At 51.6% G+C, this 20,397-nt stretch overlaps 1 protein-coding gene across 1 annotated transcript in view; it reads left to right on the top strand.

The window, feature by feature from the left end:
* The window catches only part of bcas3 (BCAS3 microtubule associated cell migration factor), a 117,793-nt gene that overhangs the window by 73,204 nt on the left and 24,192 nt on the right, over positions 1–20,397 (top strand). Inside the window, exons 19-23 of the mRNA XM_067246481.1 lie at positions 244–409; positions 1,135–1,235; positions 7,349–7,449; positions 10,875–11,070; positions 11,218–11,321. Coding sequence (XP_067102582.1) covers positions 244–409; positions 1,135–1,235; positions 7,349–7,449; positions 10,875–11,070; positions 11,218–11,282 — 629 coding nt within the window. The 3' untranslated portion in view covers positions 11,283–11,321. The remainder of the gene's footprint in view (positions 1–243; positions 410–1,134; positions 1,236–7,348; positions 7,450–10,874; positions 11,071–11,217; positions 11,322–20,397) is intronic.

Here is a 20,397-nt window from a genome sequence, read left to right on the forward strand (position 1 = left end):
CCAGGGTTAAGTCATAACGACATGCTAAATGGTGGGGACACGACCTCTGTTAATGTTTTACTGCCTTTAGAAAGAGCCACACTGGATTCCTTCCACAGTTCTGTTGTTCCTTGCTGAATTATCCCCCATGTTTCTTTGAAAAGAACCAAGGTAATGTTTTCCTTTGCAACATCAAGTGTTGTTTTTAAGAATTGGACTAACCTTGAAACCTGTGAACGTTGACCCTTTGACCCCCGTCAACAGACCAATCCAGGCAGTCAGTGGTCGACTCCCTCTACATCCTTAGTTGTTACGGCAACCTGGTGGAGCACGTCCTGGAGCCCCGGCCGATCAGCACAGCGCAGAAGATCAGTGACGACACACCTCTGGAGCTCAACACCTGTCCACGCGCCTGCTGGACGCTAGCAAGGTACAGAGCTCACTGCCAACACACCTCCTGTTCTCACTAACGGTCTACAACATGCGAGCCAACTCGCTGCATTTACTTTTCAACACACTAGTTCCTGGAAGTTTAATTTGACATTTGCTTCAATGTTAATACATCTATAGAAAGCAAAGGGAGTCAGGTGGCTGAGCGGTGAGGGACTCGGGCTAGTAATCCGAAGGTTGCCAGTTCGATTCCCGGTCATGCCAACTGACGTTGTGTCCTTGGGCAAGGCACTTCACCCTACTTGCCTCAGGGGAATATCCCTGTACTTACTGTAAGTCGCTCTGGATAAGAGCGTCTGCTAAATGACTAAATGTAAATATACAACTACTCATTGTACGTTGCATGAGGGTGAGTTTGTCTGCAGTACTATTATGTGCAGCATATTCCCCTGACTGACATATTGTCTTAAATAGTTTGCAGCAATGCAATGGTAATTATGTAGGATACTGGACATTTCCACGGAAGCCAAAGGAAAGGATCCAATGAAGCGATGCCACAACATATTTTCCTGTGATCAAACGTGATGTACTGTAGGACAGCACACATGGTGCTCAGTATGCACTGCAGAGACACATTACATACATGAACTGCTGTGGAGGGGGGGTGGGGGTCCATTTTAGCCCAGCAGGGGGACATGTTCCATACATCTGGGCCGTCTGATGTTCGCTTCTCCACAAATTGACTTGTGCGTTTGTTTGGGGCAGGACACCGCAGTGGAACGAGCTACAGCCACCGTTCAATACCAACCACCCCTTGGTGCAGGCCTCAGACCTGGTGCAGTACTACCAGTACCTCCTGGCTGGACGTAAGTGCTTACCAACACTCGCTCGTGCGTGTATGTGCCTAAGAAGGACAGAGAGACGGCGTAGATTTGGATGTATGCGCCTGTCCTCGTGTGTGTGTGTGTGTGTGTATGTGTGTGTGTGTATGTGTGTGTGTGTGCGTGTGTGTGTGTGTGGGTATGCAGCGTCCTCTGCTGTGTGCGTGTTCCGAGCGTGCGTGTATACATGTACTCTTTACGTGTGTGTACCATTAGAGCCCGGGGGGCGCTGGAGCATGCCCTGTTTGATTTATGGTGTTTACTCTCAGTGGGAGATTGTCTTCACCCTCTTATTGGTGCCACATGCTGAGCAGGGATGCTTTCAGTCAGCAGCCACTACTTCCTTCTCCCTTTTAAGGTCCCCCGAGAAAGATAAGCCATCTCGGCGCATTTGAAGTGAGGGCCTCAGACCCCCCTATCAGACGCAACTATCGGCTCTTCCGTTCAGCCCGGCGCCCTGGGACCCGAGCCCCTCGGTCTCTGCTGCCTCCGCGTCTGTGCCCCCTCCTGGACACTTTAGCATGACGCTACGCGGCCTCAGCCATTCAGGCCTCGCCAATTAGCGGAAGCTCTAATTAGATAACAAAGTACAAAGAGCAGAAAGCACTTCAGGTTGACATCCGAAAAGGCCACTCCTGAGGGAGGGGGGGGTGGGGGTGGGGGTGGGGGTGGGGACGACGACACAGAGTGCACACGGATGGCCACACATGCAACCCATCCCCTGAAATAAGTCGGCGTTGTTGCGCTAGCTGGATAATCACAAACATTAAGACGATAATTAGCTCCTGACAGGGCTCTGGGTGACCCCTGGTTGTTTCCACTCACATCCGCTCGCTTCCCCGACCCCTCGCGGCCTAACGGGTAGGAGATTTTCCTCAAATTAGTTCTAACAGCCTTCCTAGTGTCAGAGCGATGAAGGCATGTTGGTGTGACGGGCACGGGCACTTGATTTCGTGTGACTCGTATCAGCGATAGGGGCAGAGTAGGGAGCGCAATGCGAGATTCATTGCGTTAACATTTATATCCAATTAACAATAAGCGAAATATCGTCCCTATTATCTCACTCGAGTGGCACCAACCCCTCCAATCCATTTGGAGGTCACAAGGATATGCGCATAATTGTCCGGTTCTGTAAACACGCGTCTCGCTACTTGTACTCCTGCCATCACCCCGCAGGCCAGCTTCTCCTTCCTGCACACCACGGCTCGCCGAGTCATGCCACCTTCCATCTCTGCACCCGGGCGGACGATTTCCAACATCCTGTATCACAACAGGGAACAGGTCATCCACTCTCCAGGGCGGGCTGAGCCGAGGAGGAAGAGGAGGGAGAGGAGGAGGCGCGATCCAGGCAGGGAAATCATTCCACCCGAGGGACGATTTACGCCACAGCACGGACCTATGTTCTTGGGCTCCGGTGAAGCATAAAGAGCAGGGCGCTATGGAGGATGAGAAGACGGACCCTTCCCCCTCGTTCCTCCCCCCCCCCCCCCCCCCCCCCCCACCCACCCACAAAACACACCACGTTATCAGGGTCTCGTTTACATAGCCGATATGACCCCGGCGTCAACAACGAGGGGTGTGACGGAGGGGAAAAGGAGAAAGGGATAGGGAAAACGGAAAGACAAGGAGGGAAATGGAGAAGGTGAAAGTGCCTCCAGATAACGCCGTGAGTGAGAGAGACACCACGACACGGCAGAGGGAGGGCGAGACACACAGAGAGGGTCGGTGCGCCGTGCAACACCAATCATTACCCTGTGCACATCATCTACCCTTCCAAAGCCCCCTCTGCCGGCCCCTGCCCACGTCTTCCGCCAGGGCGGAACTTTCTTCAAGGATATGCAGGGGAGGCTGAGTTGCGAGGTGATTGACGGGCGGCCAGTCTCGCGGCTCTATATTGGATGACCCGGCTGATTAAATATGCAGCATGCGGGGAGCGCGGGGTCAGGCCAGCCGGAGCCTTCGGGGCGGGTGATAAAAGCAGCCGTGGCGCCACTTCATGGTCACTATCTCCACCTGTCCATCTGCCCTGGGCCCTGGCACCGCTCAGACCGGGGGAAAAACACACCGCTGCTCCAGCACTGCTGAGGATGATAAGAGGTAGACACACACACACGAAGAAGAGACACAGGGACACGCACACACACTGGAGTAGGCATGCACACACACAAATGCAGAGGTCCACACACACACACACACACACACACACATACACAGGGAAGCATAAGGACAAGGACAAACACACACAGATGTAGAGGAGATAAGAGAGAAGCTGGCTTCATAAACACTGTTTCAGTCCAGCTTTGAGTGCTCAGGGAATCCTTCCTAGCTATGGGCTGATCAGCCAGTGAAGAGAAATAACTCTTTTTTTCTTCCTGAAATTGCCCAGGAGTTGAAAATAGAATGAATGGCGCCATTTCATAAAGCCGGAGGTGTTGGAGTTCAATTTCAAACAGCAGTTTGTTCCTTAGAATAACACAGGTATACTTTTTGAGGAATGTGAGGTTGTTTTTTTATTAACCTAATTTGCTCCATATTTCATTCTTAAAACATGCGGCTTGTTTTTCCACATTTAACATTTTCTTCTGAAAGGCTGGTGGCAATGTTTGCGAAGCCGTCCGCAATATGTATTCAGACACCTCCTTCCTCGGCCGCAACATTTTGCCGAGGTAAACAAGCAGTGAATAATTTACCGCCCGGCTCTCTGGCTGGCTCCATTGAGCTGCTGTGGCGGTGACAGAGGTGCATTTTGGCCCTCATCTCTCCCCTTACCCATCAGAATGTACTAATTGTGAAGGCTGACTGGCCTGTCTCTTGAGGTTTCTGCCCCTTGACGGCGCGCCATTGGCTCGTCAATAGCTCTAATTGCCTGAGAGGGGCCGAGGCCAGGAGGTTTGGACCAATGGGTGTTTGGTAAAGAGAAACCTTGGCGCCATGGCTGGGTCTGCTTCTAAGGAGAGCGCCGAGGATGAAGAAGAGGAGCATTGTCTGAACGAGGGAAGCCGTCAATCAAGTTACCATGGTGATGTACGCCGCACACCTGTCTGCTGCCACTCAAGGAGGATGAAAAGAGAGAGGGAGAGATGGAGGTGGAACGGAAGGGACAGGCCAGACAATAAGGCAGCCCCCCCCCCTCCCCCCCCCCTCCCCCCCCTCCCGGTCTCCTTCAGATCGTTAACCCTTATCTCTCCCAGGAGATCATCCCCTGACCAGGGGGTGAGGTCAGTCCCAATCAATACCTGGCCGGCCAGCCACGCTTTGTTCTTGTTCCACTTGCTGCACCTGGAGTGCAGCCTGTTCCTTCCCTGGCCTGGAGCCCTGCATGGTGTCCTGGTCCACTGACAGAGAAAAAGAAACAAAACAAGCACTTCCTATTGGAGCTCATGAACAGATGCTCATTGATGCAGACAGTGCCACCGACTGTTTCCTGAATGTTGATTTAAGCCATGCTAGCAGATCAGGGTGGGACTCAAAAGACAAACACCAATCAGATTTGTGTCCCGTGTCAACAAGGAGCATTGTTGTCTATGCGAAGGGGCTCGTAGGAGAACTACGCCTGATTTATCCTAGATGGTAATCTTTGCCGTCAACCATCACTTATGCAATTAAGTCATCTCAGGTTGATTAGGGAGTGTTTATTTTTGCGTCGCCACTAGACAGAAATATGTTCATAATTTGAGTGTGCTGTTTTTCACTCATGTTTGAGCTATATTTTTGCTATATTTTCAAAGAAAGTGAAACGTAAGCTTACTCATATATGAGCCCCTCCAAGATTCCCTGACCCCTGTGATCACATGACGTTGACTTATTTCCTTTTAGAGTCAGTAATGACCATTGTAAAAGCAGGCTAGACACAATGGCTGTCCATCCGGACACAATATAAGGTGTACACACACACACACACACACATACACACACAAACACAGACACACACTGTAACTTCCTCCCCACCACGCACATACAGTACCAACACACTGGCCTGTCTCTGCTTGACCCTTGGGGATGACCACTGCCCCCCCTCCTCAGCCTGTCAGCTCTCACTCCCAGGCCAATGAACCATCGCCCAACCCCACGCCCCTAACGCCCTCCTCCTCCCATCCTCTTCCCCAGCTCTACGGAAACTCGATCCAAGCGAGCCAGCAACTGCTCGACAAGCATCAATAATTAATTAGGGAACAGCTAGTTGGCCCCAAGGGTCAGAGAGCAAGAGTGGAGAAGAGAGGGAGTACAGGAGAGGAGGAAGGATGGGGGGGAGGCGGGGGGGGTGGAGTTGTGATTTTGTTTAATAAGTAACACAAGCCTGCTTTGTTCTTCTCCCCATTAGAGAGCAACATGAGGGTATCAAAGGGTCTGCCTAGGAACCTATCCCCCGCCCCCACCTTCTCTTACTGTGGCCGCGATAGAACCCAGATACGCACACCCATACACACTCTCACACACTAGAGCAGGTGTGCACACCGTGATTAGGATATCAAAAAGAGGGGGAGGGTGCGAAGTGAATTCCAGTTGCCGAGTAGTGTCAGACGACAGTTTGTTTTAGCGCTGATGTCCGTGTCCTGCCCAACTGACACCATGCCTTCTTGGAGATATCAAGAGGAGAGATGGATTTAACACCGGAGGGTAAACACCAGGGGGGAAAGGGAGCAGGAGGGGAAGAGAGAGAGAGAGAGAGAGAGAGAGAGAGAGAGAGAGAGTGAGAGAAGAGAGGAGAGAGAGAGAGAGAGAGAGAGAGAGAGAGAGAGAGAGAGCAGAGAGATAGAGAGGAGAGAGAGGAGAGAGAGAGAGAGAGAGAGAGAGAGAGAGATGGAGAGAGAGAGAGAGAGAGAGAGAGAGGAGAGAGAGATGAGAGAGAGAGAGAGAGAGAGAGAGAGAGAGAGAGAGAGAGAGAGTGAGAGAGGGGAAACAGACAGCAGTGCCTTGTGCGCTCCAGATGAGAACTGACAACTTTATTAGCCATTCCAGCGTTAAACTAATCCACCGCAGAGGCACGGCGCGAAGCCCCCCGAGGTGGCAGCAGAAAAGGACTGATTCTGCACATTAGGCCTCATTCTCCACGCTTGCTTATTCAAGCCTGCAAGTGCTCCATCTGTCTGGACGTTGCTGCTCTCTCTCCCTCTCTGTCTCTCCCCTCTCTCTCTCTCTCTTTCCTCTCTCTCTCTCTGACTGTGCTGTGCCGCTGACGGGCCTCACACACACGGGCGCACACACACACACATGTTCTCTCTCACTCACACTTACACATGCTCTTTCACACACCCAGGCACGCATATGCCCACATGGCCTTTGCCTCGCTTTCCCCCCTCCTCACTCGGCCGTGCGAGTGCAAAAGATACACATTTAAGCTCTTTTGCTCTCCCACCCTCATTCTCTTTCTGAACCCTCTCCACCCTGCAAAAAAAACCTCTCTGTCACGGCCACAGCCGTGCCACCCTGTTGGTTTTGGTTTTGCCCTGCCCTAGTGTTTCCCTGCCCTAGTGTTTCCCTGCCCTAGTGTTTCCCTGCCCTAGTGTTTCCCTGCCCTAGTGTTGCCCCTGCCCTAGTGTTTCCCTGCCCTAGTGTTTCCCTGCCCTAGTGTTTCCCTGCCCTAGTGTTTCCCTGCCCTAGTGTTTCCCTGCCCTAGTGTTTCCCTGCCCTAGTGTTTCCCTGCCCTAGTGTTTCCCTGCCCTAGTGTTGCCCTGCCCTAGTGTTTCCCTGCCCTAGTGTTTCCCTGCCCTAGTGTTGCCCTGCCCTAGTGTTTCCCTGCCCTAGTGTTTCCCTGCCCTAGTGTTTCCCTGCCCTAGTGTTTCCCTGCCCTAGTGTTTCCCTGTCATTGTCTTCACCTTTTTTTTCGTTCTCGTTAGCGTCATTGTGTCCACCTGTGTGTTGTTTGGTTCTGTATTTAGGTCCTGTTTTGTGTCCAGTGTTTGTCTTGTCCTTACTACCCATGTCCCTGTGAGTACCCTATCTGTTTCCCGTTTTTGATAATAAACCCCTTGTTTTCGACATGGCTGTGTACTCCCTTGCATTTGGGTCCTACCCCTCCACTCACCATGACACTCCCCCTCACTGAAGCAAACCCCACCTGTACACTCACTGTCCCTGGTCTGGGTTTGTGTCCGCAGAGGTTCCCCCTGGAAGCCCTGGGCCAATCACACGCCACGAGTCCTACGACAGCCTGTCGTCGGACCACAGCGGGCAGGAGGATGAGGAGTGGCTCTCGCAGGTGAGGCTGGCACTGCCCGACTGGCACTGCCCGACTGGCACTGCCCGACTGGCACTGCCCGACTGGCCTCAGTCACCCTCACTGGAACATTACACTGGAGCATGAAAACTGCAGATTTGCACCATGTTGTTTCATTTACATCTACATTTAGTCATTTAGCAGACGCTCTTATCCAGAGCGATTTACACTAAGTACAGGGACATTCCCCCGAGGCATGTAGGGTGAAGTGCCTTGCCCAAGGACACAACATCATTTTTTTGCACAGCCGGGAATCGAACTAGCAACCTTCTGATTACTAGCCCGATTCCCTAACCGCTCAGCCACCTGACTCCCTCCCATTTGGGAGCTTTCGTGACTTTAAGACAGCGTTATCTGATTAACAAATTTCTTGTAATCACTTTACTCTCTTTCTCATCCTAATAAACCTTGTTGGTCCAGATTTTTTATATTTACATGAATTATATTGTATTGTATTCTATAGTCTTACGTAAGTGCTTATTCACTGTTTGACTCTGTCTTCAGCAACACCACGGTGGCCACCTGAAACTTGATTTCATTTGATCTCATATAAAAATTCTAGATTAAATGGCAAGATTTGATGGAGAAAGAGATGTTCGAAGCTTCCATCTCCATATGGGTTAACTTTCATGTCTCTCAAGTCTGAAGTCTGCCAGTAACAGTCACACTTTTAACCATTAATAATTTCTTGCCATACATAATTGATCGGTCAAAATGTGGTCCACTTAGGAGGAGAATGCTGTGGTTGGTCCTCACCATGATACTTTAGCCGGGAGCAATACTGTCCATTTCACCAAAACTAGTAAAGCTTGCCTGGAAATACTTTTAGAAAGTACCCTTTTGATTGCAACACATTTGACTGTATACTATAAACTGTATATTCCAGTGATCACCACAACCTTAACTACCGATATAACAAGGACCAACATAGCCACAGTGTTGGAACAGGTGTAATAGGCTGTGTCCTGGAAATACCTTGTTTGTGCATCTGTCTCCTAGAGAAAATGTGTGATGTAGGTGTGCTATGAAGGATGCTGTCCTTAAACTGTTTACCCTAGCACTTGGTTATTTTACAGTACAAGAGTCTGAAAGCTGGAGGAATGTTGATTGTTTCGACTTGTCACAAAATGGCTGCCTTTGATTAATTGGAGTTCCACCTCACATTGACATGCCCCCCTGTTCTCCGGCCATCTTGTTGCCATTCGAATGAAAAACACCAGACTCAGACTCTAAACATAGAGCAGCGGTTTCTTGATCCATTACAGATACACGCCTTGTTCCAGGTCATCCCTCCCGTTCCTCCACTCTCCCTCACAATAGTCTGCTAGATAAATACTAAATATGTATACGATGATAATGGCTAGATTGAATTAGCAGACAGCACCTTGTGGATGTCATTATATCATGTCACTGGGGCTATCTCTTCATTGGATTATCAAGGGCTATTCGCTGTTGGGGGGGGGGGGGGAATTGATCAGCCTCGTAATCACATTCATGTTGTGACCTTCAGGACGTGTTTTCCAAGCCGCCTTTTGGCCCTGAACCTTTTCCGAGGCGATGTTAGTGCCTAGCAGCGTGTCTCCCTGTACCCCCCAGCAGTCCCCCCCGTACGCTGCATCTTTCATTGGCCCTGTCAAGTCTGCCTCCTGACACCCAGCGGTTCAGACGGCCACTGCAGGTTGGTCTGCAGAAGGCATGTGGCTCTGCTCCTCTCACCACGTCTGGAACGGAATCCATTTCACGCCACCGACTCATCCCAAACCGCCTTTTTAGTGGGACCACTGTCTCTCTCTGACACAGCCCCGAGTTTCAGTGTCATTGTGGGGCGCTGCGTCGCGTGAAAAGGCCTTCCCCTAGCCCCTCTGTGAGCCGTGCACTGTGGGCGATGAGGGCCGTCAGTGTGACGAGAGCGCAGAATGTCCTGAGCCCAGCGCGACAGGAGGGCAGAGGAGAGGCAAACATCTGGCCCCTAGACCCTGCCGCAAGAGAGCTCGTCTGGCATCTGTTCATCTCTGGGGCTGGGCGCGACACCGATGGTGTCAACTGGCGAAGGGCACACACACGCACTCACACACACGCACTCACACACACGCACTCACACACACGCACTCACACACACACACACACACACACACACTCACAGACACACTCAGCCGAGGACGTGTACATGCACACAATCACATGCATCCTCAAGCTAGAATACATGCAGACATACACACAAGCATGTGACAAGCCTGTAAAAAAAAAAATATATATATATATATATATACTGTATATATCTGAGTCTAATTCATCCAGACCTCCTGGGATGGACAACCACACACACACACACACACACACAACTGTATTAAGAGACCATAAGCTGTCACCCTGGACTTGGATGTTGATGTCTCACAGCTAAAAAGGCTGGGAGGTAGGGGGGGGAAGAGAAGGATACAGAGAAGAGCGACGAGGGGGAGAAGGGAGGGGACGTCAGTGAGTGTGTGTGAAATAATGTAACGCAAGGTGAAGAGGGAGCCTACGAGAGCTGTGTGTTAAGTGCAGGAGGGAGTTTGGAAAGGGAGAGCGGAGGAGGGAAGAGGAGGAAGAGGGCGGCAGAGTGGGAAGGGATTAGTCGTGGTAGTGAGGACAGATGAGGCAGAAATTGGAGATATCCAGTGGGAAGGACAGTAGTCTCGTCGTGATTCATTTTCCAGCCCGGTCCCTCCGCCTTCCTCCACCCACCCCCCTCCACTGTTGGGTGATTTATTTATTTATTAATTTTGTTACCGTCATTCAACATTACTGCCCCCCACCCCCTCAAGTCCCTTGGAGCTTAAACAGACTCTAATGGCGTTGGTGCCATTTCTGCGAAATATGGAGCTAATGTCACATTGACTCTGGCTCACCCATAATCCTCTTGTCACAGGAAATCCTCTTTTAATTTCTTTCTATTTCCCCCGTCTCCTCCTCTTCCTCCGATCCGCTGTCTTGGCAAGTGACTGGCCCGCGAGCCTGGGTTGATCCCTGGACTGTAGTGTAACCAGGGTGTGTTGACACTGATACCGTCAACACAAACATGGCGGTGTCTCCCTCTCGTGTCCCCTGCTCACGTCCTCTGGGGGATAAGGAGGATGGGGCTGTGTCCTGACATTGGCTAGGGAGCATGTGAGGGACGCTAGCCGCTATAGTCCCTGCACTGAACGCTAGCGGGGAATTTGCTTTCCCAACATACTGGCTCCAAGGTTTAACAGGCAGTTTTGCAGCGACCAATTATTTAAATCAGTAAACTAAAGACATCAAAGAATGTCTTTAAAAAAGGAAGTCTGCACGCCTCACGTTGGAATGCATGCTGCTCCAGTGGCCGGCTGAGAATAGCGCCAGCACGCTCATGCTAATCTCACCTCGCCCTCATCTCTCCTGTTCAGGTGGAGATCGTGACCCACACCGGGCCTCACCGCCGGCTCTGGATGGCCCCCAGTTCCAGTTCAAGACCATCCATCCATCCGGCCAGACCACGGTCATCTCCTCCTCCTCCTCCGTCCTCCAGTCCCACGGGCCCACTGACACCCAGCAGCCCCTGCTGGACTTTGACACGGATGACCTGGACCTGCACAGCCTCAGGTAAGCCCCCGCTGACTCCGCGGACATATCCTGCATGGTAGAGGACTTGGGGATTGCGAGGTGATTAGGACCACCTAACACGCGGACCGATCAACATTAGATTGAGAAGCAGAATGAGAGTGTGTGTGTGTGCGTGTGTGCGTGTAGGATCCAGCCGGTGGTGCTGCCTTCAGAGCAGTGAGCATGCCCGGCGCCTCAAGGATCGTTGCTGAGCGTCGAGGGACAGTCCAACGCCATCGATACCGGATCAGGTAGGATACATGTCTACTCTACTCTACTCTGGTATCTCTACTGTACTTTATGACAAGGAAATCCGTTCTTTGACTGGATGGACCAGATCTGGGTTCTGAGCAGTTTGTTCAGTTTTGGGTTCAACCTCAACCTCCTGTGGTTGTCAGAGCCAGTGAGATCTGACGGAACTGCCGCCGTTGTGTCCCAGTGCACCATTGATGGTCGTTAAATCGGTCTTTTGCTGACACTTTGGTGACGCTGCCAAAACAGGGTTCCTACTTGGAACGAGGCGTGTCGTGGGGAGAGGTTATCCTGGTGGGGAGCAGCAGAACCCAGGCCTCAGGGAGTACCCTGCTCCACGACAAGGTTATGGTCCTCTCCACCCATCTGTTCCCATCCGGCCCCCTGCTCTCCTCAAGCTCTGACAAACATAACCGTCTCAACCTTGACAAGCTCAGACCATTATTCACAATATCCCTAAAAATAGTTCTCCTCATATTGCTTGTCTCATCATTGATAGGAAACACCAGCGTGATGGTCTGATACGACCCGGGCATTGATCTGGTTATAAAGAGATTGTGATTGGTGTCTCCGTTTTCATCGCAAGCCGTTCATCCTGTCACGAGGCTAGACTAATCCAATCAAGTTGAGATCGGCAAAGGTGTGCGCATATTGTTTTAAACGGATCATCCAACTCAAAGCGTGTGGCAAGCGCAAACGCACTGTGTCTGTTTATTGTTGTTGTTATCAATTGGTATGATCTTTAGTTTTTGAGGAAAAAAGTGTTGTGCATATAGACAAGGCTTTTGTGTGGGTGTGAGCCCAGTAGTGGTGGGCTTTAAAGGTTATTTTGGCAAAAACCCCGCCCTTGTCATCTTGATTGACCAAAGGCGATCAATACTGTACATCCTGACCTCATTTGAACCAGGAAGTCCTCCCCCCCCCCCCACCTCTCTCGCCCTGCTGTCTGGTGGACTAGAGAGAGAGAGAGATAGAGAGGAGGGAGGGGGGGTTGTGATGCTTATCAGTCTGTGGGGACGGCTCAGCACTTGGGGCCTGCCACCACCGTGGCGCCTCCTCTTATCATCCACCCATCACTTTTGTCTTCCTTCGCCTTCAGAAGGACGCACGCTCGCCCTTTGTGTGTGTGTGTGTGTGTCACAGATTCATAGTCCTTGACCAGTTCTCATCAAAATACAAAAAGTAATTGTGTGCTTCTATGTGTAACTTCTGTGTTTGTGTGTGTATGCATTTGTGCTCATACTGAGTGTAGGACACAATTAGTGTGTGTGTTGTGTGTATGCGTTTTCCTATACTTATGAGGACATCCGTAAATTAATATTCTGATTTCTCTTTACATTTTTGTGAAATGTATTATTCTAACAATAGACAAGTTCCACAAAATAAACCAGTGTGAAATGAACATCAAGTCCTCAAGCGAAGTCAAAAGCAGACATTCAGTGGCAGCGCCACCGTCCACTAGACATTCAGACCGAAGACTTTCCAGTGCAGTTTCTTGTGAGACACTGAGCCAGACTCCGCAGGGTCTAGGAGATGATATCTTGCAGTGCTGTGTCCTACACACCCTATTTAGACTTCACTCCCCCTGGGTGCTGCGTCTGCATAGAGCTCTGGTTATGCCGGATACACAGACACAAACACAGTCTGCAAGCTCCAGATCTCTGGAGAAGACGCACTCACACACACATCGTCCAGATCTCCAGCAACTCCAGTCTGGTTGACTCAGCACACCCATGTGGGGGTCCCTGTCTCACTTCCGGGCCTCACAAAAACAAAATCAATGTGACGTGCAGCCAGCCAGCCACCATTATCAATACAGAACATCTGGTCCCTGAGTGTCGCCTTGGGGGGGGGGCGGGGTGTCTGTGTGTGTCTTTGTGTGTGTGTGTGTGTGTGTGTCTTTGTGAGTGTGTGTGTCTGTCTGTGTATGTCTGCGTCTCAGGGCGTGTGGCTTGGCGTGTGTGCATGCATGTGTGTAGATTACACCAGTGCCAGACTACACACTGGCATTTGGTGGCCAAGGGAGCCTAAATCAAGTAAGTAAATAAAGAACAGAGAGATACTGTTGAGAGACAGTAGGGAAATGTGCTTAATCTCACCTGTGCACTGATCCTCCATCGCCCCAGGTCCTTTTCCCCAAAGTTGTCTTTTGTTATGACTCTGCAAAGAACACAACCCTCCCATTTCTTTCCCGGACCGGGCCAAAACACACACACACGTGCTTGGCAAGGTGGCCGTTTTGATTGTGTTTTTGTTGTTGTTGTTGTGGCCTTCCCTGTGGTGCTGCGGTGTGCGTTTTATCACAGACCTGGGATCTAGATATCACGGAGGAGCTGGCGACAGACAGTCAGAGGGGGAAGGGGGGCAGGGGGTGGGCCGGGGGGGGCGGTGGTGGATGCAGGCATGTTGTGAGTTTGTTATCATGCCGTCCGCCACTGGGATAAAGAAACCTACTCCTGATAGGGGAATGGAGCCTCTTAATGCACACCACCGCTGGCGCTGTGAGGTGTGTGTGTGCGTGTGTGTGTGTGTGCGTGTGTGCGTGAATGCTTGTAAAAGAAAGATGCGTGTGTGTGTTTTTCTTCCTTACTGTAAGGTGTTTGTTTGTGCGTGTGGGAAGGCCCATTAAAAGGCAACAGCAGGCACTGTGGCATCCTGTGCTGTGGTGTGAATCAGTGTTGGATCAGCAACTAGCCACCATTAGCCACCTGCACTTCATCACAGGTCATGCCCCCAGCTCATCTGAGTGATATCGATCACACTCTCTTGTGGAGCCTTGCCACACTACCCCACAGTGTAGTGTGTGTGTGTGTGTGTGTGTGCGTGTGTGATTGACTCTCACCTGAACAGTACAGTCTCTGTGTTAGGTAGCCCCGGAGGCGAGAGGGGGATTCCCCCACCGCTACCGCTACCTGCCATTGTATTGTGAGGTGGGGGTTTGGAGGGCGGGAGGGGGGGGCGAGGGCAGGAATAGAGGGATGAATGGATACATGAAGAGGAGGATGGGGGGGTGGACGTCCTCTCTCTCCACTCCCTTCATACCTGAGTGGCCCTGTGAACCCAAAAGGAGAGGGTCTGGGCACCTGTGCTCAGGTGTTTTCCCTGGGACACACACACACACAGTAACTGATCCCTGACCCTAACCCTACAATTACCGAGCCAGCTCATAAAGATAAAGACCCCCAGTGTTTTTTCTCTGACTTCAGATAGTGGTCTCATTCACGGCTTGGCTGGGCCAGGGAGGTGGGGGGGGGGGTCGTCGCCCGCCACGCCACACGATATCCTCCTTAAAAGAAGAAGGCCCAATATCTTTGTCCTTCATTTCCCTCTCCCTCCTCTTTGCTTCCTTCCTCTACCAACACCCCCCCCCCCCCCCCCCCCCCCACATACACACACACACAGGCTACACACATGCCCTTACTCCCATCAATGGAACCCTTTTCACCTACCTGTCTCCTATCTGGCGACCTGGACCCCCCCCCCCCCCCCCCCCCCCTATTGGTAAGCACAGTGAGGCAAGGTGCTATTGTGGACATGGAATTTTAACGGGAGGGTGGTGAAGGATACGGGGAGAGGGTATTGGGGGGTCTGGTTGGGGCGGAGGAATGTGGGGGGTTTCTGGTTGGGGGTCTGGGGAGGGGAAGGGGGGAGGGGGGTCTGTTTATGTCATCCCACCACCGTAATCAGACAGTGAGAGATGTGCCTTTCTTGTCACGACACCGGTGCTCCTGAGGAACCAAGCAAGGGAAGAAGGAAGAGAAATAAAGAGGCCTGTCTTTCCTATATCCGCCACTATCATCTTCTCTCCATCCTCCCCCCTCTTTTAAATGGTTCTATCTTCCCTCTCTTTTCATCTCCCCTCTCCCTCTGTCCTTTTCTGAGAAGATGACAGTAAATGCGTTCTGCACGTTTTGGCAGCTGCCTGGATTTATTGTTGTGGACGCTGTTTTAAGACTTTAGGGAGATGAATGTGTGTGTGTGTGTGCGTAAGGGGTGTGTGTGTTTGTAGTGTATGGCCCTTCTTTTAAGACTTAAGGGAGATGGAGTGAGAATGGTTTGACCACATGTAAGGATTTATGGTGAGGCTGTGCGTGACTGAGATGCCATGCACCATGGAAGTGTGTGTGTGTGTGTGAGAGAGAGAGAGAGAGAGAGACAGAGAGACAGAGAGACAGAGACAGAGGGGGAGGGGGGGGAGAGAGAGAGAGAGAGGGGGAGAGGGAGAGAGGGAGAGAGAGAGGGGGGGAGAGGGGGAGAGGGAGAGAGAGTGATTAGTATTTACAAATTAGATTGTATGGAGATGTAAAGTTTGTGTGTGTGTATTGATGGCATATTTTACTTGGATAGTGAGGTTTAGGATCTGTTTGTGCTTTGCTGCTCGAGTGTGTGTGTGTTGCACATTTCAGTTTCAAAAGTGTCTGTGGTTTCTGTGCGAGAACCAAGCTGGGTGATTTGAACATGTGTGTAGAGTACATGTTTGAAAGAACACCCTCCAGCATATGAGGCGTTGTGTGTGTGTGTGTGTGTGAGCGAGCGCCACTCCGGCAGCGTGGCTCTCGCTGAGCAGTGCCAGGGGGCAGAGGGGGCCGAGCAGCTGCTCTTCATAGCGACTGAATGGACACCAACGTGCGGGGCATCTGCCCGGCTCTCCCCTCGCCGCCCCTCCACCCGGCCTGCTGGAGTGGCAGCGGCGGCTGGGCCTCCGCTGCCTCGCGTACCGCCAGAGCCAGGCTGGTTCACCAGGGCTCACCACATCCATGGGCACAAGCATGTCATCTAACCCCCCCCCACCCCCAGAACGCTCCTGCTACTGGGGCTTTGTGTCCAGCTGCTACGTGTGGGGGGTGGGGACCAACACCCTGGTCTTTGTGTGATGTTTGACGAGGTGGCATGATAGGCTTAAGATGGCGTGGCGGGTGGGGGGGTGGGGCACGGTGTCACGTAGGGGACACCGTGCCCCCTGCCCCCCGACCTCAATCCAGCGTTGGCACTGCGCCACCATCGAGCGGCAGTAAGCCTGTCCAGTCACACCAGCGGTTTGGGGCGTCCAGAGGAACTCATGTAACAGAACAGCTGGTCAGGCTCACACTCGCACACACACACACACTCACAGGTTTCTGTGCTTACACATCTCTTTATTATATTATTGAAATAATGGGGAGCAAAGAGACTTGTGCTGTGATCCAGATAGTGGCGGGGGGGACTCACACAGCACACGCACCACACACACAGCACACGCACCACACACACACCACACTCACCACACACACACCACACTCACCACACACACACCACACTCACCACACACACACCACACGCACCACACACACACCACACTCACCACACACACACCACACGCACACAAACACCACGCACACCCAGCCCTAGTGCTGTTGCTGCAAGGCACAACAGAATGATCCCAGAAACATTGTGTGCCCCAGTTCCAGAGTGGATCCCAGAAGGCTCTCCTCTTCTCCTCCCTCTGCCTCTCTCACTTAATCTCTCGCCTCTCATCCATGGAGTTAAGTGGCTCCCTCTCCTCCTCGCCCTCTCCCCCCACCAACCGTCTGTCCCACCTGACTGACGGGAAAGGAGAAGCACCGTCATCAGCACTGACAGATCAACTCTGAGACACCAACCAGCACTAACGTTTGCAACCCGTCTCTCCCCCACCCTCAGTCCTTCTCCCTCTTGCACTCTCTCCCCTAACTGTCTTTTCTCCTGTTCTCCTCCTCTCTCTCTCTCTCTCTCTCTCTCTCTCTCTGCTGTTTACACCTCCCTCTTGTATCTCCCTTTCTCCTTCATCCTCTTCTTTTGTGTTTCGTGCGTCGTAACTTGGTGTCCCTCCTTCCCATCCTCCCTCCATCCATCCCCCTCGGCAACACACCCTTCCCTCTCCAACATCTCCAACGCCCGTCTTCCTGCACGTTCTCTCCTCTCTATCCTGTCTCCCTCTGTCTCCTCTCTCTCCTGTATCTCTCTCTCTTTCTCTGCCCTCTCTCACGTCTCCCCTTCTCTCTTTGACATTAACAGCGGCTGACAGTGTCTCCAACACGGCTCGGACTAATCCACCTCCGCGGGGTGTTAAAGCATGTCCCCCCGGCCCCCAGTAATGGATCGATCCGTCTGCTGTGATGGTATTTTTTACACCTCGGTGCAGGAAACGCCTAATGCACGCCTCTCCACTCGGCCCCTCGGCTCGCTCAGTCATTACGGGAGTTGGAGATAAGAGTGTGTGTGGGGGGGGGGGGGGGGCGTCGCTGACAAGAGTGGTTAAAAATGAATACGGGATGGAAAACGAGAAAGCACTCACGGGCTGAGGAGAGAGGGGGGGGAGGGGGGGAGGGATGAACTCTGCTTCCCTCACCCCGGTCTTCCCGCGCGATGCCGAGGTGTGCCGGAGACACTCGGGCTATCACCGCCCGCCCACCGTCCTAGCCAATCAAGCAGCCGAACTGGGTTTCATTCAGACCAGCTCTCCAGGTTTGCTTGCAGTGCTCGGAAGTGATCATTTGAGCTCGGGTGCTCTTTTGGTCCAAGTTGATTCAGGTAAAGGACAACAGAGCTGGTGTCGGTAACTAAGCCGCTCGCCCGGGGTGTGGGAGCTTCCGTACCTGAAGGTTGGCTACTAATGACAAACTGCTGAGTGACGGGCCCAGATAGAGCGGGGTCGCCACGGTTTCTGATGGCGTGATGGCGTCCCATCCCCCTCTCCGTCCTTGCCCTCACTACCTCCTCCCATGTTCCCATTCTTCTCCTTCACTCTCCTATTCAGTCAGCGTTTTATCCCCCTATTTAGAGTTCTTCCCTCCCTCCCTCGCTGCTTTCTCATCTCTGCTGTTTCTCATCTCTCCTGTTTTTCATTCTCTCCCTCCTTCTCCTCTCTCCTTCCTTCTTCGTCTATCCTCCTCTCCTGTCCTTTGGCCAGCCTCAGGGCCCAGTCCCCTTGTCCAGGTGTGGAGGTGCTGCAGGTCATTTCCTGTGGGTGTGGGTGTGTGTGTGTGTTTGTGGGTGTGTGTGTGTGAGGATAGATGATATCTGCTCACCTGGCCCAGTCCAGCCACAGAGAGTGTCTTTGTTTATTCATGCAGCAGCAGAGGGTGAGGGCTGACCCCCTCAGCCTAGCCCAGCCACCTTCCTGCTTAGCTGCCTGCTAACAGACCCAGGTGACAACAGCCAACTAGTGTGTGTGTGTGTGTGTGAGAGAGAGCGAGAGAGAGAGAGAGAGAGAGAGAGAGAGAGATGCAGACATGGAAGAAGAGAAAGGAAAAGGTGACTGCCTTTCTTTCCTCACCTGAAAATTACATCCTGCAGCCGTTTTACCGGAGTGTGTTTCGATTCGCTGATGGAACGCGAGAAATGTCTGCTCGACTGGAACCCAGGATTCCAACCAACTTTGTGTGTGTGTGAGCGTGAGCACTTGATCCTACCTATTGTCTCTTATGTATTTGAATGTATTTATATATATTTTTATCAGACTTACCCTTTACAATAGAGAGAAAGAGAAATAGTCTGAACCATATAAAAGATAGATGTTCCACAAGATCACCTCGCAAAAAAAGAAAGAAAAGAAAAATGGAGCGAGCAGCATAATGTCCACACCTCGGACACTGTGTGACACTGTGTGACACACACAGGTTGTGGCAGCGCTGGCACGCTATTCCTCTGCTCAGCTGTGGATCTCAGCCTCACAGGCTTCCAGCCCCAAAACCAAACCGACAGTTTTCTTAGAGTGAGCTGTTTTTCGGTGTTCTTTTTCTGTTCGTTTTTCCCCCGATGCCTTTTTCTTTTTGTTTTTTTTTCTTTTTTTTGGGGGGGGGGGGGTGAGTATCTAGAAAGCCTTGAGTCAGGTGTGTGCGTGTGAGAGCGCCCTCCTCTCTGCGTGTGTGCTGAGGATGCAGGCCGAGGCGTGGGCTACGCCCCGGTGCTGCCTTGTGCCAACGTGTTTGTCAGCGGGCAAAGCGCACGTCCTTTGTTGCTTTTCCCCGTCGTCGTTCTCCTTTTCTTTTTTTGCGTCTTCCTACCCTTCGTCTCACTCTCTCACCCTCTTTTCACTCTGTTTATCTCCTTCTATCTTTCTCTTTAGCCCCTCCCCCTCCTTATCAGTGTTACAGGAAGCTCAAGTTATCACATTCCTGCCGAACAGCTTAAGTGAGATCCATTAGTTTGACGACAGGAGCGCAGGACGAGATGTGAAACTCTTCTCTCCTCACCCATCGCCAGCTCCCTCTTTCTGATTTGAACCCCGTTTCCCAGATTCTTATCACTATAATTTAGGCCTTATTGTCTGGACTAAGGGGGCTGGAAAACATCATTTTGCTTCACATAGCAGTTGTGTGTGTTTGTGTGTGCGTGCGTGTGGTGTATGTTTGCAGTTTACTTTCCTCCTTTGTGATTCAACATGCTTTTGTGTGAATACATGGATATGGAAGTGCTTTAGCAGTGGTTAGATGCGTGTGTTTTCCATAAGCGTGAGCGAGGGTGATGTGTACACACACACAAACACACATGCGCACTGGCACACACACAGACACACACACCCATGCGTAACACCGTCTAAATGAATTCATAAGTTCATGTCTCCCCAGGCCAAGTACACCGGTAAACAGCGCTGCAATATTCCCAAAATAAAACCAGGGAGCTTTATGGAACTGGCACAGGATACACACACATTACATGGCAAGTCACAGGCATGCACACACACACACACGCACACACTCCCTCCTGAGAACATATGTTTTCAATGAAGCCTTCACTGTAAAGCATGGGAGCGCCGATCAGCCATATGAAGTAATGTACACAGTCTTACACATACTTGTCATATTCATTCCAAAACACTAAGATGGAGGGAGAAGAAGGTGGTGTGTGTGTGTGTCCGCGTGTTTAGTTTGTGTATGTGCACATAAATGTGTGTGTAGTTGTATGTAGTGTCTGGCTTAGTGTGTTTCATGTGTGTACATGTGTGTAGAGGTGTGTGTGTGTGTGTAAATGTGTGTAGAGGTGTGTGTGTGTGTGTGTAAATGTGTGTGTGCGGGAGGTTCCTGAGGTTGTGTGTAACGGTGTGGTGCTTCGTGT

This window comes from Osmerus mordax, chromosome 11 (assembly GCF_038355195.1).
Source record: "Osmerus mordax isolate fOsmMor3 chromosome 11, fOsmMor3.pri, whole genome shotgun sequence".
NCBI classification, from domain to species: Eukaryota; Metazoa; Chordata; class Actinopteri; order Osmeriformes; family Osmeridae; genus Osmerus; species Osmerus mordax.